The 24,450-nt window shown below is 43.8% G+C and overlaps 1 protein-coding gene and 3 long non-coding RNA genes across 6 annotated transcripts in view; 2 read left to right on the forward strand and 2 right to left on the reverse strand.

Annotated features, from left to right (window-relative positions):
• The window catches only part of LOC309366120, a 167,425-nt gene that overhangs the window by 44,387 nt on the left and 98,588 nt on the right, over window positions 1–24,450 (reverse strand). The gene's annotated exons all lie outside the window — the stretch shown is intronic.
• On the forward strand, window positions 12–6,708 carry LOC309365975. Of its 2 annotated transcripts, none has more exons than XR_014166338.1 (4): window positions 12–252; window positions 1,682–1,817; window positions 3,966–4,116; window positions 6,264–6,708. It is a non-coding gene; the product is annotated as an uncharacterized lncRNA (long non-coding RNA). The 2 variants fall into 2 exon arrangements; XR_014166339.1 differs by having other exon boundaries at window positions 12–247.
• On the forward strand, window positions 8,361–13,360 carry LOC309366673 (uncharacterized protein). Its single transcript, XM_081905414.1, has 4 exons — window positions 8,361–8,506; window positions 9,815–9,944; window positions 11,428–11,544; window positions 13,260–13,360. Exons 1-4 carry the CDS (start codon window positions 8,449–8,451, stop codon window positions 13,267–13,269), a joined length of 315 nt encoding a protein of 104 aa, XP_081761540.1. The 5' UTR covers window positions 8,361–8,448; the 3' UTR covers window positions 13,270–13,360.
• LOC309365972 lies at window positions 13,733–17,847 on the reverse strand. Its single transcript, XR_014166335.1, has 3 exons — window positions 17,722–17,847; window positions 15,364–15,490; window positions 13,733–13,926 (listed from the first exon to the last, which is right to left on the reverse strand). It is a non-coding gene; the product is annotated as an uncharacterized lncRNA (long non-coding RNA).

A 24,450-nucleotide genomic window follows, 5' to 3' on the forward strand; every position in this document is an offset into this window, starting at 1 on the left:
AAGAAGAAGAAGAAGAAGAAGAACCCATCCCAATTTCCACAGGAATCATCCTATCCTCAGTACAATAAAAGACAAAATCCAATAAAAGATTGCAATTTATCGGGCTCCAGGTGTTTAAGGAGGAAGATAGTAAACATCAGATCAGGTTCCACAAACAAATACTTCATATGCCCTGTGAGTGTTGGGCCCATGGGAGTCTTTCGACTTTTCATATTTGCTCTTTCGTGGATGAATCTGGCTGCTGAAGGTAAGGTGTGTGCTTCTGTTTCTCTTTGTAGTTATTACTGTTAATATTGCTGAAATAAGTAAAAGAGGGAGGCAGCAGTTACAAGTTACCAGTCTCTGCAGCTACAGCAGGTGCTGTGATTCTCCAGTGGTTTGTCTTCACCACCAAAGGCGTATTTCATTGCCTCTTGAGACAGACGGGTGCCAACAAAAATAAAGTATTAAGGCCAAATAATCCAGTTGTCTAGCGAGACTGGTGTGGCAGGTTGCCATTTGCCTCCACACCTGCAAGGAAGATTCATGATGCAAAGTAACGGTTGAAAGGCCATATTTATGAATATAAGAAATACAGTATCTGCATGCCAAATTTGGAAAGCGTTTTGTCTTATTCTGATTTGGAAACGACCTTTCGTTCCCCTGGGCATGTTAATAGATGCTGTCTTAGGGCTTAGCCACACTTAACCTTTTGCCCTGCATGTTCCAGGCACAAATCCATGCATTAAAGTTCTGTGTCCGAGTGCTCCCTCTTTTTGCTCTGGAGATTCCCCCACGAAAACCCGCTCTTTAAAGTCAAAGTGCAACAAATGGCAATTCAGGTTTTCTGTGGATTGCTGTTTGCTCTGATTCAGGGGTAAAGAAAGAGCTTTCATGGGGAAAGTTCTGGACTGGGGAAAAGAAAAAAGAAAGGGTGCTTGGACATAGAGCCTTAAAGCACAAATTATGCATGGACATAGTCCATAGTCTCCCCAGCCAAGGTTTGGGAGAATTTTATTTCCTCCTTCCTAAGTGAGCTTTGGGTACATGAACTCAGCATGTGAACCCTGGCACTGCTATCCAGCATCCATAAGAATGTGCCCCCCACCCTGACCCACTGTGCATAAGGCTGTGACAGGTGGTTTTTAATGCAATAATGTCTCAGTGCTCCTCAATAATGCCTCAATGCACCTAACACTTATGTACTTCCTCTCATGAGTATACTAAATGCCAAACCAAAAATATGGCCCATGCCACTCCCAGCAAGCCAATAAGAATTGCCCAGAAGTATATAGAAGTTTGGTGGGGGGGGGTACTTCCTTGTTAACCGCCTATGTTGCAAAACCGTGGTGTGTGCTGCATGCATACATTCTAAGATACATTGCATATTCCCCCTTAAACTATGATATTGCATGTCAGCAGGGGGGAGGGATAGGAGGAGCCCATGCAGCACCTGAAATGTCTGGCTGCTTGAACTGAGGTTCCCGCTGGGCTGAGTTATTACTGAGTTAAACTGAATATTGCTGGTCATCTTTGATGTGTGAAATATTGATTAATGTAGCGCTGTTTTGTAAGGACGAAATCCCAAATGAAGAAATCCCAAATTACCACCACCACTTCATTATTATTTTTTACATGGTCATTAACAACTTCTTCTTCTTTCCTCTCTCCCTCTCTCTTTCTGCATTGGCAACTTGCATAGACAACTCACTTGATCCAAACCTCTCACGTGACCTACTCATGTGTTGGCTCAACAAAGGATTGTGCTCCAAGCATACCTGCCCTTTTCTTTCTAGGACTACTGCACCATGCGGCAAACGTGCAGTTTGCTGCACAAGGTAGACAACTCTTCAATATTATTCTTGCAGGTTTGGAAATGCTTGCCAGTATTCTTTTTAACAGCCATATATTTCCAGCTATGTCCATGTAGTGCTCCCCTGTGATGAGTGCCCCTTTGAACATAGCTGAACTCTTTAATTTTCCCCTGTAGGGAAAAAAATCGGCTCTGAGATTTGGAGAGTGATTGGCATTTGTAGGTCTATATAACATTTGTGGCCATTGTCGTTCCAATCTCACCTGCCCCCAAGTTTTAAAACACTCCCCTTTTATAGGGATCTGTCCTAGATTTGGTCTGGAGAAAATCAGGCAGATTTGGGTTTCAGCCAAATTGAGTGAAGCAGTGGCATAGCGAGCTCCTTGGGTGCCCAGGGCAGCACACAAGCCCTGCAGCCGGGGGTGGAACGAGCCGCTCATGGGGGTGCGGCAAACTGCCCATGGGGGCAGGGTGAGCCAAGGCAGGGTACGCTGCATGGAGCCTCGCCACCGCCTCCCCCTCAGCTGTAGGCTGAGGCGGTGGGCAGACGCTGTCGGGATTCACAGAATGCTGTGTGAGATAGTGAGTCTGCAGGCTTGAGTTTGCTAGCTGATGCAACTGGCTGATGCAATCAGCCTGCAATACTTTCTAGGCCGAATCGCTTCCCCACACCATGTCCGCATGTGTCTAAACCTGCAGAGTGTTGCTCTGCAAGTGCATTCACGAGCTGTTGAGTGGAGGGTTTGAGCCTGCAGGGTGCTGGTTTGCAAGGGGATTCCAATCTTCCTGGGATCTGCTTCCCTAGCACGTTCCCTGAAGGGAACAGGCTGGTGAAACAGACTCCTGCAGCCTTCTTTTCTGATTCCCTGACCGTTAGAATTCCTGCTCCGTGATTGCAGTCATGGGGTTGTTGTCTTTCACATGATGGCATATGTTTTGACTCCACAGAATGGGAAGTGACAGAGACAGGGTGTTCGTGTTACTGTGTTCCGTGAAGTGGGACTATTGTCCTTTGTTCTTTCTCTTTGCTGTCTGATGCTAGAGAGAGAGGGAGCCATGTTGCAGTGCTCCATGTGTAGATTAGCCAAAATGCTGAGTTGCTGAGGTCTGTTACACAAGCTGCGCAAACTCTGCGGATCCCTAATTGTGCCGGTGTCTGTTGGCATCAGTCGCTGTGATGTCCGGGCTGAAGAAAGCTAATGAAGCTCCTGAATGATTGACCAGGAGGGAGAGAACATGCCAGTCGGGCATGTATCTCTTGCAGGGTCTTACTCAAGTGTAGGACGAGCTCCTGACACTAACTGCCCCAGACCATACTGGGCTGCCTGACACAGTGATCTGGGAGTGTCTTCACCCCAGTGGCATAGGAAGGGGGGGTGCAGTGGGTGCAGGCCGCCCCGGGTGTCATCACTGAGGAGGTGACAAAATGGCCAGAATATGTGTTTTTTAAAAAATAACTCCCTCAACCACCGCATGCCCCTTCCTATGCTGCTGCAGGAGCACTCTCCCCTGTTTTTTTCCAGAAACCAGAAGCATTGCTTCCTCCAACTTTGCAGGCAGAGCACAGCCTTTATGGCTAGTAGCCTTTGACAGCCCTATCCTCCATGAATATGCATAATCCAGCAGCTTTTAAAAGCCCTAATTAAGCATTAACCTGACTCCCAATTTGATTCAGGACTGGAACCAGGGAAGCGGGGCTAGGCAGAGCCCTACACTTTTGTACTTGGAATGTTCAAGGGCAGCGTTACAGTCATGCCTCTGGCCTCCACTCCAGAATGATTGTCAGGCTTGAAGCTTATAATTCTCAGGTGTTTTTGCTTGGGGTATTTGCCACCGCCTTCATCTGGCCAGTTATACACATTCTGCTCAACGTAATGAGTCAATAGATGTTTTATTGTGTTTTGAATATTTTGTTGGAACCCACCCAGAGTTGCTGGGGAGACCTGGCCAGATGGGTGGGGTATAAATAATAATAATAATAATAATAATAATAATAATAATAATAATAATAATAATTACAAGAGTTTAATGCCCAAGAATATTTTCAACAGCCTATTTCCCCCTTGATATGTTCATGGATAATATAACTCACACAGGCCATCATTCTGACTCTTTCTTTCTTTCTTTCTTTCTTTCTTTCTTTCTTTCTTTCTTTCTTTCTTTCTTTCTTCAGCATTGTAACAAATATGTGGCTGTGTGGATTTGGTAAAGGTTTTTGCTCCATGTGGTACTGCCCTCTCAAGCACTTTCAGTTTGGAATATGTGGCAGAGGAAGCCCATGCTGTGTGAAGTCCATTCCAGGAAAGTAGGCCAATCTCTCCAGGGTAAGTCCAGAGAAATGTTCATAACTATCCTTTCCAACTCCCATCTAAGTGCATTGCCAGGAGAGGCGGTGGTGGCCACCAACACAGATGGCATAGACAAATTTATGGAGGGTAAGGTTATCAAGTGTCTACTCATCCAGCAGGGCTCTTTCTAGATTGTTGTTGTTTAGTCATTTAGTCGTGTCTGACTCTTCGTGACCCCATGGACCAGAGCACGCCAGGCACTCCTGTCTTCCACTGCCTCCCGCAGTTTGGTCAGCTTCGAGAACACTGTCCAACCATCTCGTCCTCTGTTGTCCCCTTTTCCTTGTGCCCTCAAGCCTTCCCAAACCAGGGTCTTTTCCAAGGAGTCTTCTCTTCTCATGAGGTGGCCAAAGTATTGGAGCCTCAGCTTCAGGATCTGTCCTTCCAGTGAGCACTCAGGGCTGATTTCCTTAAGAATGAATAGGTTTGATCTTCTTGAGAGCCAGTGTGGTGTAGTGGTTAAGAGCGGTAGTCTCGTAATCTGGAGAACCGGGTTCGAGTCTCCGCTCCTCCACATGCAGCCGCTGGGTGACCTTGGGCCAGTCACACTTCTGTGAAGTCTCTCAGCCCCACTCACCTCACAGAGTGCTTGTTGTGGGGGAGGAAGGGAAAGGAGATTGTTAGCCGCTTTGAGACTCCTTAAAGGGAGTGAAAGGCGGGATATCAAATCCAAATCTTCTTCTTCTTCTTCTTCTTCTTCTTCTTCTTCTTCTTCTTCTTCTTCTTCTTCTTCTTCTTCTTGCAGTCCATGGGACTCTCAAGAGTCTCCTCCAGCACCATAATTCAAAAGCATCCATTCTTTGACGATCAGTCTTCTTTATGGTCCATCTATCACTTCCATACATCTCTACTGGGGAAACCATAGCTTTAACTATACGGACCTTTGTCGGCAAGGTGATGCCTCTGCTTTTTAAGATGCAGCCAAGTGAGAGCTGGACCATAAATAAGGCTGATCGCCGGAGAATGGATGCTTTTGAATTATGGTGCTGGAGGAGACTTTTGAGAGTCCCATAGACTGCAAGAAGATCAAACCTATCCATTCTTAAGGAAATCAGCCGAGTGCTGAGTCCTAGATTGTACTGTTTCCTAATTCTGATTACTATGGCACAGAATAATTTCCTTCATTTTGCATTTTTTAAGTGAAAAGTTTTTATTTGCTTCTCACAGATTGGAATGCAATTATAGTGATATATATTTTTTCAGATTTTCAACTCCTCTGAATTTTATTATGGATTTATTGACTCAAAAAATGCAGCAAAGTGCATTCAACAATGTGTATTTTAGCATAAAATGTACTTTATTTAGATAGTTTATGGTGGTGAACCTAGTTCTAGTCAAAGGGCTGGCTGTTTTCCTTTCTGGACAAACTTCCAGGGGTTACTAGCTAGTGGAGTCCAGAAGCAAACATGGGTATGATCAGAGGCAAAGGATAATGGAACAGATTATTATTCCTAGAGGGCTGCATTTGGATGCTGGGCTTGAGGGTTCCCCATCTCTGCTGTATTTTGTGACAAAGTATTTGCTTCAATATACATTTTCAACCATTTTCTAGCCCAATTCCCTGCAATACAGGAATCTCAACTAAAGCATCCTTGATACATGGATTTCCTACATTGCAATAGGAAAAAATGCTTGCAAAAATATGTATATCAGACAAATGCACATACCAAAATAAAAATAAGAACATATATTGAGAGGGGGAGGAGACATGACAAATGGATGTAGGAATGAGGTGACCTGAATTTAAGATGGGGAAAACCAGAAACGAAGAGAAGCCGTTATAGACAGATTCTTCAACATTTTAGTGCAAATCTTTTCTAGTAAACACATTTTATATGCATCTTTGCCTAAAGCATACATTTTTGCAAGCAGCTTCTCCTAATATTCATGCTATTTTCACTAAAATATGCATATTCATGCACACTTTTCTCCAATACATACATTTTTGTAAACCATATTTGGCTGGAAAACTCAGAAAATTCAGAAAATTTCAAGCAAAGGTGGTGTTTCATTTCTTACGTCACTTCAGAAAGTGTGGATTGGATCATTATACCTTTAAATGGAAAATGAGTCAAATTTCCCCTCCTGGCCAGCCTCACCTAACCCATTATATTATTTAATAGGGTGACCAGAATGCTGCGGGTGTAACCAGTCGACAGCAGAGTTTATTAGGACTCCAGTGCTGAAGTCGGAAAAGTCTCAATAAAGAGAATTATGGGTGACATCATGAGGTTTTGATGAAGAATAAAAAAGACAGCAAACCACTTGGGATCAAAATAGCGTAAAAGAAACAGCAAAGATGAGACTCAGCCATGCTATGGCTTAGAAGAATTTGTCTCATTTGGTCAAATCATATTTTGAAGCAAATAGAGATGAATATCTCGAGGTGTGTGTGTGTGTGTGTGTGTGTGTGTGTAGAGCCTTCTCTGATTCATGTACTCTACATCAATTTGCTTGGACTCCCAAGGAATCTTGCCACCAGGAATTCATATCTTCAGTTATCCATTTCATTACTGACACAATCTATCAACCAATAAACAATTTTGATGTGAAATTGCTTTGCTGAAATGTTTGTGCATCTACCTCATTGGGTGGTTATCTAAAGTGACATTATTTAGATGTCTGGAGATACGGAACACATATCACCACTTGATTTTGCAGGTCAACAGTGTTGAATGCACCCATGCACAATACTATCTAGAAATTACCATTGCAAGGAAGAAGAAAGCTTGCAAGAAAAGAATAGTCCACCCTATGTGTGGTGTAGTCGTTAAGAGTGGTAGATTCGTAATCTGGGGAACCAGGTTCATGTCTCCGCTCCTCCACATGCAGCTGCTGGGTGACCTTGGGCTAGTCACACTTCTCTGAAGTGTCTCAGCCCCACTCACCTCACAGAGTGTTTGTTGTGGGGGAGGAAGGGAAAGGAGAATGTTAGCTGCTTTGAGACTCCTTCAGGTAGTGATAAAGCGGGATATAAAATCCAAACTCTTCCTCTTCTTCCTATGTATGGGATGAGTATATTTTATTGTGTCCCAATAAAGTCGTGGAACTTGTTTTGTGAGTGCAGCTGCAGAGCTTTAAAACAATAAAGGACAATGATCAAAATAAAAATGGGAACCCCCCCCCCTTGAGATGGTACTAACAATGGATCAGATATGGAACACATCACCTGGCTATGGCTAAACATCTTCCTCCAGCATCAAACACCAGCAGCTAAACTAACCCTACAACATTTCCCTGTATCCCTGCTTTTGCGCAGTGGTATAGCATGGGTTTCAAGTGTCCGGGGCCACAGGGAGTAGGAATGAGAGAGAGAGAAATGGACAGAGTATGCATACATATTCAACTGCCTAACAGCACCCGCTTCACCCAAGAAATCACAGCTACAGAAATGAGAGGAATTGTTCCATTGTCTGGAAAGGCCACTTCCTGGTTTGCATAGAGAAGCCATTTTCAACAGAGCCCAGCAAAAGAAGCGCACGACTGTATTGAGGCAGTACCGGGTGTTGGAATTTTGTGCCCCTCACAATTTTGCGCTCAAGGCTACTGCTCCTGTGCCCACTCCCCATTCTACGCCACTGCTTGTGAGCTTCCCATAGACACCTGGTTAGCCACAGGGAGAACAGGATACCTGACTAGATGGCCCACTAGCATCATCAAACAGAGCTATTTTTATGTTCACATGTGCTATAGGCCTTCGGGGGAGGGAGAGCTATTTGTTGAGATAAAACACAAGTTTCATATGCTCTATGTCCCAACAACACGGCTGTGTTCCATGTGTTTAGATGAGCCTCTGAGATGAAAAGCACTCAGTAGGGATTGGCCCCCTCCCCTGAATTCAAAGAGAAGAGACCTATTTTGGGATAACTTGTCTGCAGCTGTTCTGACGGAGCATACATTTTGTATTTTTGAACGTTCTGTAGGCATCAAAGATGTCCATGAAGTCCAACATCAGGCACTACCCACCTCATTCCGTCTCACCGTTGAACGTCCTGTGACAAAAGTTGTCCAAGCGAATAATCTGTACTCAGTATTATCCTTGCTGTGGTTCGTCATTACTTTCCACTATGTGCCATTAAAAACTCTATGTGAAGTCCGACAAAGACAGTTTCTGCACAATTCTCTACCATAACCAAACACACACACACACACACACACACACACACACTGCATTTATTTGTGTCTAGGCATTACCCCCCCCCCAAGAAGAAACCAAGAAGGAAGATAGCAAGTATTTTATTTAATTTTTGATCAGATTCAGCAAATAACCTGGTTTGCCACAGTGGTTGAATTATCAGTAAAACAACCATGCAAGCCTTTTGGGTTATCCCTCTTTTTGTTTTACGGACACTGTTGACTTCTCCAGGTATGTTTTTATATGTGTGTGTGTGGGTATTCACCTTATTAATTATCAGGGCAAGGCATCTCTCTAGAATGCTTGCATAGCAAGCCAGCTGAAGCCGGAGACCCAACAGAAAACACTGGTTTTCTAGATAACCTGCCAACCAACCACTCCTTTTGCCATTTATCACAATTATTTCAGAGATGCTAAGAAAAATCATTTGTTGAAGATTCTGACATGAATTGACCTGAACTGTACCTCCTGAACTAATGTTATCCTTTAGATTTTGCATTTCTCTGAACATTGCAATGCAGTTCTTAGCTAAAAAAAAAAAGAGAGTCCCAGAAAATATAAATGCATATTTTTACCTTAGGCATCAACTATATTGCATTCTGTGTTTTGTGTGTGTAAGATATATTTTCAACAACCATTGAAAACTTTCCTTTTTCTATAACTCTCTTAAGTGGATATTTTTATCCCAGTCTGCATTTGTACTGGATTTAGGATTATTTTTGTATGTGCTTTTAATCTTAAATCACCTGGAGATGTTTTGAGGGAAACAATTTATAAAGGAGATGGTATAATAGTGGTGATGAGGAGGATTGGTAGTAATGCTAGCACATATTCCACCCTTTGCAATCTCATCCAGAGGGTGCATTTGGTGTGAAGATTTTGTCTATTTCGGAACGTGGGTCCAGGGGAAAGGGAAGGTGTTAAAACCTTCTGTTGTGGTATGCTAAAATTGCTCTTTCCCATTCACTGCTGCTGCACCACAACCACCCCACTGGCCAACCACCTTCCTAGGCTGTTGAGACTGAGAAGCAGCATACATAAATTGATTTGTATTGAAATGTGTATTATGCACATTCCTCTTCCGTTCCTAATCTAACCTTCTGTCAGCCAAGTGCATGTTTATACACTGGTGGGGATTCTACAGTAAGAGGCGGCCTTTTCCAACACTGAATCTATATGGAAAAGACCAGGTATTAAATGATGGTGTCGGTGACGATAACGTTGATCGGTAAAATGATGCCGAAAACTTACAGCTGATAAAACTGCTGTCTGCTGTGCCGTTTTTCAAGCTCTATCTGGCATCAAATGAGGAACCAGGTCATGTGTTGTATATGGATTATGATGCTAAGAAGAGTTGGAAACTTTTGAGAAATACTGAAATCTCAGCTCTCATACTCATTTCTTTCTTTCTTTCTTTCTTTCTTTCTTTCTTTCTTTCTTTCTTTCTTTCTTTCTTTCTTTCTTTCTTTCCTTCCTTCCTTCCTTCCTTCCTTCCTTCCTTCCTTCCTTCCTTCCTTCCTTCCTTCCTTCCTTCTTTAGGGCTTTCTGCTCTAAGGGACCTTGATGAGATCTCATGTTTATATATTAAGAATACTGACTGTCAAAAACACTGTCCATTGTATGCGCTGAACCTTGGATCATGTTCTGAAGGGAAGAAGTGTTGTAAAAGGTAAGCAGAATTTGCCACAATGATCCTTGCAGGGCCATCAAGCATGTTCATGTTCCGAGGAGTTGTAGTTGATGGCTCTGCATTTGAGAGTGGTGTGAGTTCATGCAGAGCTCCTGTACTCTGTGAAGGGAAATGCTTGTCCTTTCAGATGGCAAATACAACATATGTGAAAGTAAAGTAGGTAAGTCTAGCCAGTCAGCTGTGCTGGATGCATACATTCACATGTAAAGTACCAAAAAGGGGTGGCACATCTGGTTTTGCTGCTTCAGGCGAAACAGGAAGTGTTGCTTTGCCCTGCCACTGCTGCTGCCACTACCACCACATGCCCTGCCACATCCACCACTGACAAAGAAATGACAGCATAATCATCACTGAAATGGGGTGAAATTTAGCCTGTAATGGATGTGATCTTGCCCAAAATTGGTGCCAATGTCAGCCACACTTCTCCACTACTGACGCCGGAGGTGAGGCAGGCTGGGCACCAGTTGGCATGCGACCTGGAGGTGGGGAGGGTGTTCTGATGCCTGAAGCAGCAGCTTCACCCTGCCTAATGGCTGGGCCATTTTTGAGCAGCAACATGCAAAGTTTATAACAATATTCAGTGCTTTTTTCTTTTAAAAAAATGTTTAGGGGTACTCTCATTTTCCTACTCATATTGAAATACTGCCCCTCAATGAGGCCAAACTTACAAAATGTTTAGGGGTTTGCGTACCCCTGCGTACCCCCAGAGGAAAAGCACTGACAATATTATCATTTACAGTAGGTGATCTGAGATGTGGCTACATGACAAAATTTGGCTTTCTTAGCTTTGTGTTGGGTTTCTTAACTTTTTGTTGACTTTGTGCTTTCAACCACCCCCAAACTACACATTATTGGAAAGTCTGCATTATCATGCATGCATTGGGGGAAATAACATACAAAAATGTTTTGCAAAAATTGGAATATTGGGCAAAATTAATTCAATATATGTGCATATTAGGAGAAACGTTAGTTCCCCCTAAGCTCAAAAGCGTTAGTGAATTTTGTTGACTACTTTGGTTTTTTAAAAAAAGTATCCCAAACATGCAGAAACATGACAAAATGAACATAAAATTAGAAGGATGAGAAACTTTCCCTTAGGTATGGACTGTGATCTTAAAGTTATAGACTATCAATATGCTCTGATCTCATATTCAATTATTCGGTCATTCTATATATTATAGGCGTGCACCAGCCACAAAGTTCATCTTGTATCTGCAGAACTGGGAAACAATCTGACTGATACGTTTTAGGTTAACTTGTTTTCTCTTACTTTTATTGATAATCTTAATGCAAAGCTTTTTTTCCCTCTAAACTGCTTCGAGGTTATTACAATTAAGTAATATATATCATATATTTTGTCATATATCAGCAGTTGAGCTGAACAGAAGACAGCTAGGCAGTTAGCAAGGCTAGCATTTCCTGACTTGAGCCTGTTTTGATCACAATTTTTCCTTTCTTTTAGCTTGATAAATCACATGTTTTCATGTAAGTCAAATGGCGGCTATTGCCTGGTGTGGCATTGTCTTGATAATTACAAGAAAATTGGGGTGTGTGGCAGAGGAAGTCCATGCTGCTTAAGGTAGGCAAAATTCCCTTAAGCCAACCTTAAATGTGGTTGCCATTATTTGCCCCAAACACAGAGACAGAAAGCAGGGCAAGACACAGCCATATATGGCTTAATGAGCACGTTGACAACCTGGAACAGGGAAATAGCTGGCTGCCTTTTCCTCTGTCTGCTTGATAGGCTACTTGCTCTGACTGAGCTCAGGCTCAGGGGATTGCTTGGCCAGGTGCAACAGTCCCAGCCCCCAGGGATCATAAGAAAAGATTCTGACAACACTATGGAATTAAAAATTGGGCCATAACTTTATTAGACTTCCGAATGTAGGAAGACCTTGGCTTAGGCCTTGGGCGTGTATCCCTCCCAGCTCCCCCAAGTGGGGGAACTGGGGAACATCAGGGTAAATGGGATATGGGGGTGCTCTGTGAGATGTAAATGTAGCAGGCAGCCAAGCCCATAGCCCTACACGCAGGGTACTTCACTGACAACCTTTCAGTGTATGGCCAGTGACACCCATTATATAACCCCTTTAAGAGAGGACCCTAGCGTGAGTGAAGGAAGGATAACACTTAACAAATGTTTCCTTATCTATTATCCTAAACATCCCCGCAAAATGCTTCAACAGAATTCTCTGAATGTTTGATGTAAGGCACAAATGCTGAATATACAACAGCTGCTACCCCATGTCCCTTCATCTTGTTTCTTTTTTAAGAAAAGACTCCTCATCTTTGAGGAAGTAGCAGAAGACGAACAGTTCTGAGAAAGGGTATCTGAAGAAGTGTGCATGCACACGAAAGCTTATACCAAGAACAAACTTAGCTGGTCTCTAAGGTGCTACTGAACATTATATATATGAGTCTCTCAGTCTGATGGCAAGTGATATGTGTCAGGAGGTCGTCCTACACTTGAGTAGAACCCTGGTAGAGACACATGCCCGACTTGCATGTTCCGTCCCTCCTGGTCAATTGTTCAGGAGCTTCAAAAGCTTTCTTCAGCCCAAACATCACAGCGACCGATGCCAACTGACATAGGCACACTTAGGGAACCACAGAGTTTGCGCAGCTTGTATAACAGACCTCAGCAACTCAGCATTTTGGCTAATCTACTTTATTTACATAGAAACACACACGGAGCACTGCAACATGGCTCCCTCTCTCTCTAGCATCAGACAGCAAAGAGAATGAACAAAGGACAATAATCCCACTTCACAGAACACAGTAACACAAACATCCTGTTTCCGTCACTTCCCACTCTGTGGAGTCAAAACATACACCGTCATGTGATAGACAAAAACCCCATGACTGCAATCATGGAGCAGGAATTGTAACAATATAATCACGGTCTTCTTACCAGGCTGGAATCCTGGGCAAGAGACGACAGCCATTTCGCCATTCTCTCCTGGAGGAGAAACTTGCCGATCATTTGCCACAGGGCAGGACTTTGTCATGGAGCCCTTGGTTGCAAACATGAGTTCACCAGATGTCTTTGAAGACATCTTGTTGCCTCCCTCTGCCTTCAGGGTTCTCTTTCTAACTTATGATGGGGACAAGCATGCAATTTCTTCAGCACCTTTAGCTTTTGATTACTTTTTCTGTTATCTGAGCCCCCAAAAGCAGTATTGCATCAATGAGAAAAATTCTAAAGGTGGGCATCAACAGTGCTATGAATTTGTTGTTAAATTACACATTGCTGCACGAGCGATTCAGTGACTCATTTCTTTCTTTCTTTTGCAGGCAGTACTAAGTTTGGGGTTCGTCTTCTGCTTAATATACAATCTCTTTATCAAAGAGGAACATCAATAGAAATACATACCCTTAATCTCCCATTATATAGAGCTTGGTACTGCTGACCACTGAAATAAATACATGGTGATTTGAAACTGCATTGTAAAAATGTGTGTGAATTGATTTTTTTGGGGGTGGAAAATACGGTACTTATTTAAAGTCCAGTCACTGAGTTGATTAGTTATGTCTCTGCAGTGCCTCTGCACTATCCATTGGCTCCCTTCTGTGCCTGTAAAAGTTGTGAAGCAGGCAAGGGTGAATACATGATGGAGCATCAAAGGTGTTCCCAAAATTGGAAAGGTTTTCCTTCTCTGGCAGGGCCGCCAGCAGATCACTTCATAGTCCAGTAGTTCACTGAACTGAAAGTAAAGCCACTTTCCTTATAGGCAATATGCACGTTGAAAAGAATGCACACACAGGAATTTTTAGCGGTACATCATCTTCTTTATTTGACACGTTATGCACTGGTTTTCCAAAGATGTGTAACAAGTCCCGCAATCAACAATGTAGGATCTCAGTCTCATGGTAACATATTCTGAAGGCTAAAGAGTAGTGGATCATCATGTACATGAGAACATAATAGTTGATGAGGTGCCAACTTCAGTTTCCGTAGTTCCTATAGGAAGATAGCAGATTTTTATTTTCAGGGACATCCCTCGCACAGCATTTGCAAGAAACTGAAAGCACAGTCTACTGGAGAATATTCATGCAGGTTTTCAAGGACAAAAATAGTACTTCTGCATGAAAGAAGTTACAGATATCACCATAACACAAGCTGGTGAATGTCATTATCTCCTTCAGCCTCCTCTCTTCCCCAAAACAATAACCCAGGAAGTGAAGAAGAGGCTGGGAAGGCAGTATGGATGCCTCTCAAACTTTTCCTTGAACCATCTTTTGGCTGTAATGTGCACTGATTAATTTTCATGGGTCTGGGGGATTTCCTCATTGTTCCAGAGCTGAACCTTGAGAAAACTCATTCTTACCTGCAGGCAGTAAAAGACCTTGACATATCAAATTTCAGTGGCACTCTGTGTGATGCCCAGAACTGGGAACCCCCCACAACTCTCACCTTCTATTGGATGCATTAGTGGTAGTGTATGCTGTGGCACCCCATGACTTCTGTGCCTAGCGTGACCACACCGGTTGCATTACCTGAGAGCCTCCTCTGCTGCCGAATTGAACCCCAACTAAGCAAAATCCCCCTTCAGTTTTTCTGTCAGCACTCTGCCCCAATTAAACATGTATTTGCATTTTCAAATCACCATTTTTCAGTGTCTGTGTATGACAAAGCACTCCCCCCCCCCAAAAAAAGTTACTCTTCTGCTTCACATTGTTGTACAGTGGTATCTCGGGTCACAGACACTTCAGGTTATAGACGCTTCAGGTTACAGACTCTGCTAACCCAGAAATAGTACCTGGGGTTAAGAACTTTGCTTCAGGATGAGAACAGAAATCGCATGGCGGTGGCAGCGGGAGGCCCCATTAGCTAAAGTGGTACCTCAGGTTAAGAACAGTTCAGGTTACGAACGGACCTCCAGAATGAATTAAGTTCTTAACCCGAGGTACCACTGTACTCAGGCTTCAGAGCCATTCTCTAGTTTTCACCAACGAACAGGTACCAGCTCCTTATGAAGAGAACAAACTGTGTACAGTCATACCTGGGGTTGAATGTGCTTCAGGTTGAGCGTTTTCAAGTTACGCTCTGCGGCAACCCGGAAGTAAAGGAGCGCGTTACTTCCGTCTTTTGCCACTCGCGCATGCGTAGACACTCAAAATTACATCACGCTCATGCGCAGAAGCGGCAAAATGTGACCCGCACATGCGCAGACACGCAGTCGCATCTTACATTCTATTCAGGATGCAAACGGGGCTCCAGAACAGATCCCGTTCACATCCAGAGGTACCACTGTATTCCAGAAGCAAAACTACTGGGGCCTGTGATGTTCCAGTGTACTGTATATGTAAATTTGAAAATTTGAAAATGCAAACACATGTTTAATTGGGGCAGAGTGGATTTAAAAAACAAACAAACAAACAAACTGGGAAACTTTACCCTGAACAGCAGAAGATCCATGTGTCACACTTTCCAATTTCCATGGGTCCGATACTGCATGGGCCTTCCTGGCACCAACCTTCAGCGGCTTCGCACGCTTCACGAGTTTCTATAAAATCGGTTTGACCTGCAAACAGAAAGAGAAAAGGCATTGTAAGCCACTCATTCATGGGTGCACCTTTTTAATATCTTCGGAAGTGAGAGCTGGACCATAAAGAAAGCTGATCACTGAAGAATCAATGTTTTTGAATTATGGTGCTGGAGGAGACTCTTAAGAGTCCCATGGACTACAAGAAGATCAAACCTATCCATTCTGAAGGAAATCAGCCCTGAGTGCTCACTGGAAGGGCAGATCCTGAAGCTGAGGATCCAATACTTTGGCCACCTCATGAGAAGAGAAGACTCCCTGGAAAAGACCCTGATGTTGGGAAAGATGGAGGGCAGAAGGAGAAGGGGACGGCAGAGGATGAGGTGGTGGGACAGTGTTCTCGAAGCTACCAGCATGAGTTTGACCAAACTGCGGGAGGCAGTGGAAGACAGGAGTGCCTGGTGTGCTCTGCTCCATGGGGTCACGAAGAGTCGGATACGACTAAACAACTAAACAACAACAATATTCATTTCTAGGAAAAACACCCCCCTCCCATGCAAGACCTTTGTAAAAGAGAAGACTCAAGGTACACAGAAATTCACCTTTGCACACACAAAATAACTTCCATATATGAATTAAGCTGCAAACATAATCTCCAACTCCTCAAAAGATTCCGTCTCTGAATTTTTTTACATGTCACTTGGGATGATGGACAAACTAACATCAGTGTACTGGAAGAAGCAAATATCACTAGTGTTGAAGCAATGATTCTTCAACATCAACTTTGTTGGACTGGTCATGTGGTTCAGATGCCTGATTATCGTCTTCCAAAGCAACTACTCTATTCCCAACTCAAGAATGGTAAGTGTAATTCTGGTGGACAACAAAAGAGGTTTAAAGACACTCTCAGGGCAAATCTAAAAAAAAAAAAAAGTTATATAAACACCGACAACTGGGAATCACTGGCCTGTGAGCACTTCAATTGGAGACTGGCTTCTACCAAAGGCATTGTGGACTTTAATGAAGCACAAACTCAGGACAAAAGCTAAGAGGAAGGCATGTTTGGCAAACTCTCACTGTGATCAATTCCCACCTGGAAACCTATGTCGCCACAGTAGAAGGATGTGTGGATCCAGAATTGGCCTCCACAGTCACTTATGGACAGAATTTACAACCATATTTTAAAACATACAGAAGTTAAATTACTAAAACACCTCAACTTTCTAAGCATCCAGGTAGATTTGTCCAAACAAGAATGTTTTCAGCAGGCTCCAAATAAAGTGAAGGTTTCTCCTTGAACCACTACAATACACTCTCCCATATTCCCGTTCCTCAGACCTGGTCCAGGAAGGTTCCATGGTCCTCCGTATCAAATGCCAACGAGAGATCAAGAAGGAAGAGCATGGTGTCTCTCCCCCTTTTCCCTCGCCCTCGCCCTCTCCCTCTTCCATATGCATACACACAAAAAGCAGCAACAGCAACAACAACAACAACGACAACCAACATCAATTTCATTCTGCAAAGAACAAACAGCCCACTCTCTATGCAAAATAGTAGTAGTAGTAGTGGTGGTGGTAAATTTTATTTATCCACCACCCTCCCCAGCCAAGACTAGGCTCAGGGCAGCTAACACCAGGTATAAAAACAATTGATTAAAATACTATTTAAAAACAAGATTAAAATACAACATTAAAATGCAGCCTCATTTCAGTAGAAACTCAAATAAAAAACTTTTGGGGGATGAAAACTTCAAGTCTTCACCAAGGCCAGCTATCCAGACTGGTCCTACATGGGCCAGAAAAAAGCCAGGGAAGTCCTCAAATAGGAGTTCCATCACAGAAGGAGAAAGGAAAAAGGAAAGAGGGGATGGGGATCAAAGTTGATTCCAAGCCAAAGGCCAGGCGGAACAATTCTGTATTACTGGCTTTGCGGATAACTGGACAGAACTCTCACATCCAAAATAGCAATATTAAGACCAATAGGGGAGGTGGCGTTTCAACCTGGCCACCCTAAAGCAAAACAACTTCCAAGGGAAGCTGTTACATGAAACAGCCGAATTGCAACACATCATGGTATGCATACCTTGGCATCCTATGCCCTTTAAAAATGTGGTGGGTTTTTTGGGGGGGGCATGGGGGTTATTGGGCTGTTGTTTTTATTTTGATTAGGTATTTTGTGGTTTTATATTTTGATTTTATTCTGTGAACTTCCCTGAGACCTCTGGGTATAGGGCAGCAAATAAATTAAATAAATAATAAAAATAAAAATACCTTTGGAAACAAAGAACATCCCAGAAAGGACAGCAATGTAGTAGTAGATTTTCATGGTTGGGATCTCAAAGAGGACAGGGAGAGGTTTTATGCTACTAAGGTTTTATGTTATTGCAACGGCTGAATCTTTTACTATTTATAAGCCTCTGTGATAATGATAATAATAATTTTATTGTTTATAACCCACCCATCTTGCACTGATGCTCCTAATGTGCTGTGGCAGAAATTCTTGGCACTTTGCATCAAAGGAGAGCTATTTTTGCATCGCAGCACAAGAACACAAGGTGAACCAGAGAGAGGACACCAAGTACAGTGCAGTACCTGAACACTACCCAATTTGTAGCTTTTGTGGTCTGTCACTAAAACAAACAGAATGAACTGAAGAGGACAACCGAGTTAGTACAATGAGCACTTTTAGTGTTCTTTGGGAAAGTCAATAAGCATACGGGGAGATGTGCTCCACTGCATACTTTGACCATAGCTGTCAACGTTTCCCTTTTTTAAAGGGAAATTCCCTTATTGTGGTTTGAGGACCCGACCCTCGCAATGTGAAATGAATACGCAAGGACACGTGAAAAGGCCACAACTTTATTGATTACAGCAGTGAAAAGGTATTGGCTTAGGCATTGGATGTCTAAAACAAGGGGGTTTATTCACCAGTAGGTGGAGCCTGTTGATGCTAATCCAACTATAGGCTCTCCCCTGATGTCACCGAGGGTCGTGCCATGGCCTCCCGCCAAGCAGGCATCAGACAGAGTACACGACCGCCAGATTCCTTTAACGGAATACCCAAAAATTGAAGGCATAGGCGATGGCCACACCTAGCCCTTCCACACACCACAACACATTATTCCAATGCCTAACCGCCACCCGAGCCGAAAAGGAGAGAAGAATGAGGTCGAGGAGGAGCTGGCGCCGCAGCAAAAGGCTGCTGTAAACACCCCCTCGGAGGCACCTGGTTGGTATTATCAAACAAACCTGATACACTGGGTTCTGTGTCTTTGGACTTCGAGGTTCAAGGAAGAACCAATGATTTCCTCGTCTCTTGTAAGTACAGTTTTGCTTTCTTGGACTAATGTGTTGAGAGAGGCATCGGACCCCTGGACTTGTATCTTCAAGGTAAAGTTGGTTCTCTGATCCTCTTGGACATATGGTTGTCAAGCCTCTGCTTAAAGACCTCCAAAGAAGGAGACTCCACCACACTCCTTGGCAGCAAATTCCACTGTCAAACAGCTCTTACTGTCAGGAAGTTCTTCCTAATGTTTAGGTGGAATCTTCTTTCTTGTAGTTTGGATCCATTGCTCCATGTCCACTTCTCTGGAGCAGCAGAAAACAACCTTTCTCCCTTCTCTATGTGACATCCTTTTATATATTTGAATATGGCTACCATATCACCCCTTAACCTCCTCTTCTCCAGGCTAAACATGCCCAGCTCCCTTAGCCGTTCCTCATAAGGCATCGTTTCCAGGCCTTTGACCATTTTGGTTGCCCTCCTCTGGACATGTTCCAGTTTGTCAGTGTCCTTCTTGAACTGTGGTGCCCAGAACTGGAAACAATACTCCAGGTGAGGTCTGACCAGAGCAGAATACAGTGGCACCATTACTTCCCTTGATCTAGATGCTATACTCCTATTGATGCAGCCCAGAATTGCATTGGCTTTTTTAGCCAATGAATAGAAGATGAATAGAACCACTCCACAAGTATTGCTGTTGGCATCCATCTTCCTCAAAAGACAATGGAGTGCCCTCCAGGTCTGAAGTCAGACCTCTGTGTTAGCAGCCCTGAAGTGACCTCCCCAAGGTGCAAGCCTGGGCAGTGTGTATGGAGGTCCTGGGCTGCCCAGATGACAAGACTCCCTTCTCGGGCCCACAGATGTGGTAGACCAATATGTTTGGCACCAGCTGGGCTGCAGATTTGCCAGAGCGGGGCATACAAGATGCCATCCGACCACCATAGGGACTATACTATGGATATGTGTAGAGTTTGATCCTTTACCTTTTCTTCTACCAAAGATATCCCACAAGGCACTGAAGGTTTTGGATCAGAGTTTTGCTTTGCCCAGGTTGACAAGCTCCACCTGCCCCTCACATGCAGAAAATGCCTTCTTGATTGGTAGACCCACTTTTGGGTCTCATCCACTCAGTCCACCAGAACCTATCCTCTCATTCAAGGAAGTCCCTAACTCACAGAGTTTTTGAGACCCATTGACTACTGTGTGGCCGCTGTCGCATGCTGGCAGTTTACAGGAGTCTCATGTGAGAGCTGAATGCAGGGTGGGGACCAAAGGTGCATAAACCTCCCCAGAAGGAGCATGACATGTCCCCCACCAGAAGTACCACCCCTCCCCTAACACCCCTTACACCCAACTCTATAAGCAGGTGATCTTGGCATAAATATGCGTAGGACCACCCTATTTGTGGGTGGCCCATATAAACCAACATTTTAAAAATGAGCAATCTAAAGTTAATATATCAAATGGCAGGTGCAAGTGTCATTTCCAATCTTACGATCTGCAGCAGTTGAGTCCATTCCCACAATTTCCAAGATGCTGGCCCTTAGTTTTGCATGGGGCCTTTTTACAAGTTCCCACGAGTTTAAAGCACTTTTCTGGAGAATCAGCAGTGGTGTTATCACCTGGAACGATAAAATGGGGTTGTTTAGGAAAAACCACCTTTGAAATTCTGACAAGCTGCCACAAGACGTCTTGGCTATTCTTATTAAATTCTTAAACCTCTGGCACCAGTCATCTGGGCTGTTCATGATCTTTCTGCCAGTTACAGCATTTGAATACAAATGTCTATTGGAACCCATTTAATAATGACAATATATACTTATATAGTAATTGTGATTGTCTAACAGCTACAGTTGATGCTAACATATTCTACTAATCCACTAGGTTCAGTCAATGTTCTTCTCTCCCTAGTGGAGACAGGAGAAGAGCTACTTTCATACCACCTAGTGGATTTGGGGAAGAGGCAAGTGTAGATCCAGGGTCTTCTTGACTTGTCATTCCATAATCCACAAGCTCTTCTTGAAACCTGATTTGTCTTAGAACAGACGGCAGGCACTGCAACCTTCCCACAGTTTGACCTCACCCCCACAATTGTCTCCCAAGACAGATGGAAGCCAACCAACTAATGTATTCTAAGGTCCTCTGTTAGCCACAAATCATTTTGTGTGTTTTCAATATATTTTGTTACCCCAATTCCCTTGGCATAAATGGACAGACTCTAGACTAGTTTTGTCACAATCAAGCAAGTACCGGTAGTTCTTGACCATTACAGTGCACATTGTTCAAATATAGAAAAGGGGATTAGTTCCTGAGACAAGTATCCTTGCACTCCATGATCATTTTAAATATTTTCAAACCTACCTACTGGGCTGGTTAATGCATCAAGCCTTTGGAGGTGGATTCTCAGGGAAGAATCAGTTATTTGCAAAATTCTTTTAAGTAAAGCTATTGTGTCTTGGACTACTGTTTTGAGAGAAGCATCAGACCCCTGGACTCGCATCTTCAGAGTAAAATTACTTCCTTGGCTGGGTGAAACAACTATCCCTTAGCCTTCCAGGTTCAGAGAAGAACCAGTTTTTTTACCTTCTCTCTTAAGGAAACCATTGATCTCTTGGACTAATCTGCTGAGAGAACTATCAGTTGCTTTACATTGTATGGTTAGGAGAGCATGGGCTTCCTTTTTCCCTTTGTTGGGTGAAACATCCATCCGGTCTTTTTCCAGGGAAGTATTGATCTTCTCTGGAATGCGGGTGGTGCTGTGGGTAAAACCTCAGCGCCTAGGACTTGCCGATCACATGGTCGGCGGTTCGAATCCCCGCGGCGGGGTGAGTTCCCGTAGTTTGGTCCCAGCTCCTGCCCACCTAGCAGTTCGAAAGCACCCTTAAGTGCAAGTAGATAAATAGGTACCGCTTTATAGCGGGAAGGTAAATGGTGTTTCCGTGTGCTGCTCTGGTGCCGGTTCGCCAGAGCAGCTTTGTCATGCTGGCCACATGACCCGGAAGCGTCTCCAGACAGTGCTGGCTCCCGGCCTCTAGAGTGAGATGAGCGCACAACCCTAGAGTCTGTCAACACTGGCCTGTACGGGCAGGGGTACCTTTACCTTTACCTTTATTGATCTCTTGGATAAGTGTTTTGAGTGAAGCCTGAATCCCTTGACCTTCTATCTTCAGGAAAATGTTCGTTATATGCCTGTTGCTTTTAAGGAGAATATTGCTTTGTTGGACTAATCTCTTGAGGGCAGCATTGGTCCCTTGGCCTTGTACACTCAGGAAGAATTGGACACTCAGATTGCCTTGGCTGTGTGAACTACCAGTCTCTGGGCCTCGTATTTCCATTTTCAGTGAATAATCCATTATTTCGCCTTTTTTCTTAAGGTAAGCCTTGATGTCTTTAAATAATCTGTTGATGGAAACACTTGTTCCTTGGCCTTTCACAGTCAGGGTAAAATTGGCCCCTTTGGATGAATCTTCAACACCTTCATCTTGCACTTTTAGGAGAGAATTAGTTTTTGCTTCTCTACGGTTAAGAGAAAGAATATTGTTGTTATTGGCAACCTTCTGTCTCAAGAGACAATGGAGTGCATTTTGGGCGGGGGGGGGGGAGTTAAACCACTGTGTTAGCAGCACCAAAGTGACTTCCCCAGGGCACAAACTTGGGCAGTTTATATGGAGGTTCTGGGCTGCCTAGATGACAAGACCCCCCTCTCAGCCTTGCTGATGTGGTCCAAAGGAAAGCAGAGCAATATGTTTGGCACCAGCTTGGCTGCAAGAGTTGCAGGAAGGAGGTGTACAAGGCACCATCCAACCACTTAGGGACTCCACTGATTTGTGTATGGTTTACTACTACTACTACTACTACTACTACTACTACTAATAATAATAAGTTTTTATTTGTATCCCGCTCTCCCCAGCCAAAGCCAGGCTCAGAGCGGCTAACATCATCTAACTAAGACAATATGCATAATACAATATACAATATGCAAATAAAATAGCGTTCAACATTCATTAAAACAATATAGAATAATATTAAATATCAGCATTTCAAAATTAAACAGAAATCTACTCAACAGTTACAACAAGTAATTTCTAAACTCCAGTCAATAAAACAACAGCAAACCACAGTGCACAACATAATACAATACAAAATGAGAAGCAGAGACTGGAGGGGGGGCAAGGCAGGTGGAAGGGGGCCTTGCCAGATGGAGCCTCTCCCCTCACAGTTCTTCCTCCAGGTACAGCTTCCTTATGAAGAATCCCAGGGCCGGAGGGTGGGCAAGGCAGGTGGAAGGAGGCCTTGGCTGATGGAGTCTCTCCCCTCACAGTTCTTCCTCCAGGCATAGCTTCCTTACTACTTAATTTAGTCTTTACTTCTCCTGAAGATGTTCCACATGACAGTGGCAGTTTAGGATTAGAGCTTTCCTTCTCGTATGTGGGTTACCTTCACAGGTTGACGAGCCCCATCAGTGCTTTATTCCCCTCTACAGCTTGTACAGAAACTACCTTCTTAACTGTTGGACCCACTACTGGTGTCATCCTCTCAGTCCACTGAAGCCTGTTTTCATGTAGGGAAACTCACCAAGGGTTTGAGACCCACTGGCTACCCTCACCAGGTTTAGCTGACCAGTCTAAGCCATTCCTGGGGTATGGCCACTGTCACATTTGTGACGGCTTCTAGGAACCAGAGGTGAAAGCTGAGTGCAGTTTGGGGATCAAAGGTGAAAAAATTACCCCAGGAGCATGACATGTCCTCCACCAGAGGTACTATCCCTCCTCTAACACCCCATACACCACAGGGAAAGAATAAATAGTGAGTAAATATGGCATTATTATATTTGCAATTCTAAATCCATGCAGAAGAAACTAAGATTTTCCCAGCACAGTGTGAGTTACCACTGAATAGGACCAACCTGTAAGTAGGTGGTCTTTGTAGACCAACGTTAAAAAATAACAGTCTAACTAATAAATTAAATGACAGGTGGTGAAGTCATGTTTGGTAGCTTTTTATCGGGGGGGGGGGGGGAAGGAATCTTATGATCTACTGCAGCAATAGAGTCCTGGTCCTCATTTTCCTAGATCTTTGAACGTAGCATTGCATGAATGCTTTCTACAAGCTCCTGAGTGCTTGAAGCACTTTTCTGGAGTATCAGCTCTGACACCATCACCTGGAAGGAGAAAGTGGGGTTGTTTAGCAATAGTAAAGGTAAAGGGACCCCTGACCATTAGGTCCGGTCGTGGCTGACTCTGGGGTTGTGGCGCTCATCTTGCTTTACTGGCCGAGCGAGCCGGCATACAGCTTCCGGATCATGTGGCCAGCATGACTAAGCCGCTTCTGGCAAACCAGAGCAGCGCACGGAAACGCTGTTTACCTTCCCGCTGGAGCGGTACCTATTTATCTACTTGCACTTTGGCGTGCTTTCGAACTGCTAGGTTGGCAGGAGCAGGGACCGAGCAACGGGAGCTCACCCTGTCGCGGGGATTCAAATTGCCGACCTTCTGATCGGCAAGTCCTAGGCTCTGTGGTTTAACCCATAGCACCACCCGCGTCTCCTCTGTTTAGCAATAGCCACTTCTTCAATTCTGACATGGTCTTGTATCTTCAGGGTAAGATGTGTCCCCTGATCTCCTTAGTTGGGTGAAACAACCATCCCTTGCCCTTGTATGACAGGGAGCAACCAGTCTTTTGAGCTTTTTCCCTTAAGGAAAACATTTATCTTCTGA

The sequence above is a fragment of the Podarcis melisellensis genome (assembly GCF_964234715.1).
Source record: "Podarcis melisellensis genome assembly, chromosome: 3".
NCBI classification, from domain to species: Eukaryota; Metazoa; Chordata; class Lepidosauria; order Squamata; family Lacertidae; genus Podarcis; species Podarcis melisellensis.